General features: G+C 52.2%; 1 protein-coding gene across 1 annotated transcript in view; it reads right to left on the reverse strand.

Moving 5' to 3' along the window:
• Positions 1 to 5: 5 nt before the first annotated feature.
• LOC104546255 (eukaryotic translation initiation factor 4B-like) overlaps positions 6 to 1140 on the reverse strand; it is a gene marked incomplete at both ends in the record, with an annotated part of 2288 nt that continues 1153 nt past the window's right edge. The window contains 2 exons of the mRNA XM_010191601.1: positions 6 to 116; positions 1007 to 1140. Of these exons, the coding sequence (XP_010189903.1) occupies positions 6 to 116; positions 1007 to 1140 (245 nt within the window). The remainder of the gene's footprint in view (positions 117 to 1006) is intronic.

A 1140-nucleotide genomic window follows, 5' to 3' on the forward strand; every position in this document is an offset into this window, starting at 1 on the left:
GGCCCCCCCGAAAATGGAGGCGGCTCTGCTGGACTGCGCCGCGGGGGGCACCGCCGCCTCCTCCTCCTTGGGAGCGCTGCGGGGCTTCAGGTTCAGCTTTGGCCGCTGCGTGGGACCTGCCCGGGGGCAAAAAGGTCATCACAAAACCCCATTTGAGAGAAAAATGATCCCAAAATGGGATTCTGGGGAGGAAAACCCTCCCAAAATGTGATTCTCCAGAGGAAAACCCTCCCAAAACCCGACTTTCTGGTGAAAAACCCTCCTAAAACCCCAATTCTGTGGAGAACATCCCATTTTGGGGGGAAAAACCCTCCCAAAACCCAATTCTGTGGAGGAAAACGCTCCCAAGATGTGATTCTCCAGAGGAAAACCCTCCCAAAACTCGATTCTCTGGGGAAAAACTCTCCCAAAACCCAATTCTCCATATAAAAACCCTCCCAAAACCCAAACTTTAAAGAAAAACCTTTCCAAAATTGTGATTCCCAGGAGAAAAACCCTCCCAAACCCCAATTCTCCATAGAAAAATCCTCCCAGAACCCCATTTTAGAGAAAAAGTCTCCCCAAGGCCAGATTTTAGATCAAAACCCTCCCAAATCCCAATTCTCCATATAAAAACCCTCCCAGAACCCTGTTTTAGATAAAAACCCTCCCAAAAACTGATTTAGTGGAGCAAAACCCTTCCAAAATGTGATTCTGGGGAGAAAAATCCTCCTGAAACCTGACTCTCTGAAGAAAAACCCTCCAAAAACCCCAATTATCCAGAAAAAGCCCTCCTACAAACCAAATTGTGCTGAGAAAAACCCTCCTAAAACCCAATTCCGGTGAGAAAAACCCTCTCAAAACCCGATTCTGCGCAGGAAGAGCATCCCAAAACCTGATTCTCCATAGAAAAGCCCTCCTAAAAACCCGATTGTGGGATGAAAAACCCTCCCAAAACCCTGGTGGGAGCCCGTGAAGCCCACCCTGCGGTGTCAGGGGGAGCTGTGACCCCCCTAGATCGTGGTACCTCTGTCGTCGCGCCGGAAGTCGTCGCGGGCGTAGTCGTCGCGGGCGCCCCAGCGGTCCCCGTCGCGCCGCTCGTAGCGGTCGTCGTAGCGGTCGCTGCCCCCTCGGAAGTCGTCGTCGCGGCGGTACCCGGTG

Source organism: Mesitornis unicolor, unplaced genomic scaffold, assembly GCF_000695765.1.
Source record: "Mesitornis unicolor isolate BGI_N332 unplaced genomic scaffold, ASM69576v1 scaffold40949, whole genome shotgun sequence".
NCBI classification, from domain to species: domain Eukaryota; kingdom Metazoa; phylum Chordata; class Aves; order Mesitornithiformes; family Mesitornithidae; genus Mesitornis; species Mesitornis unicolor.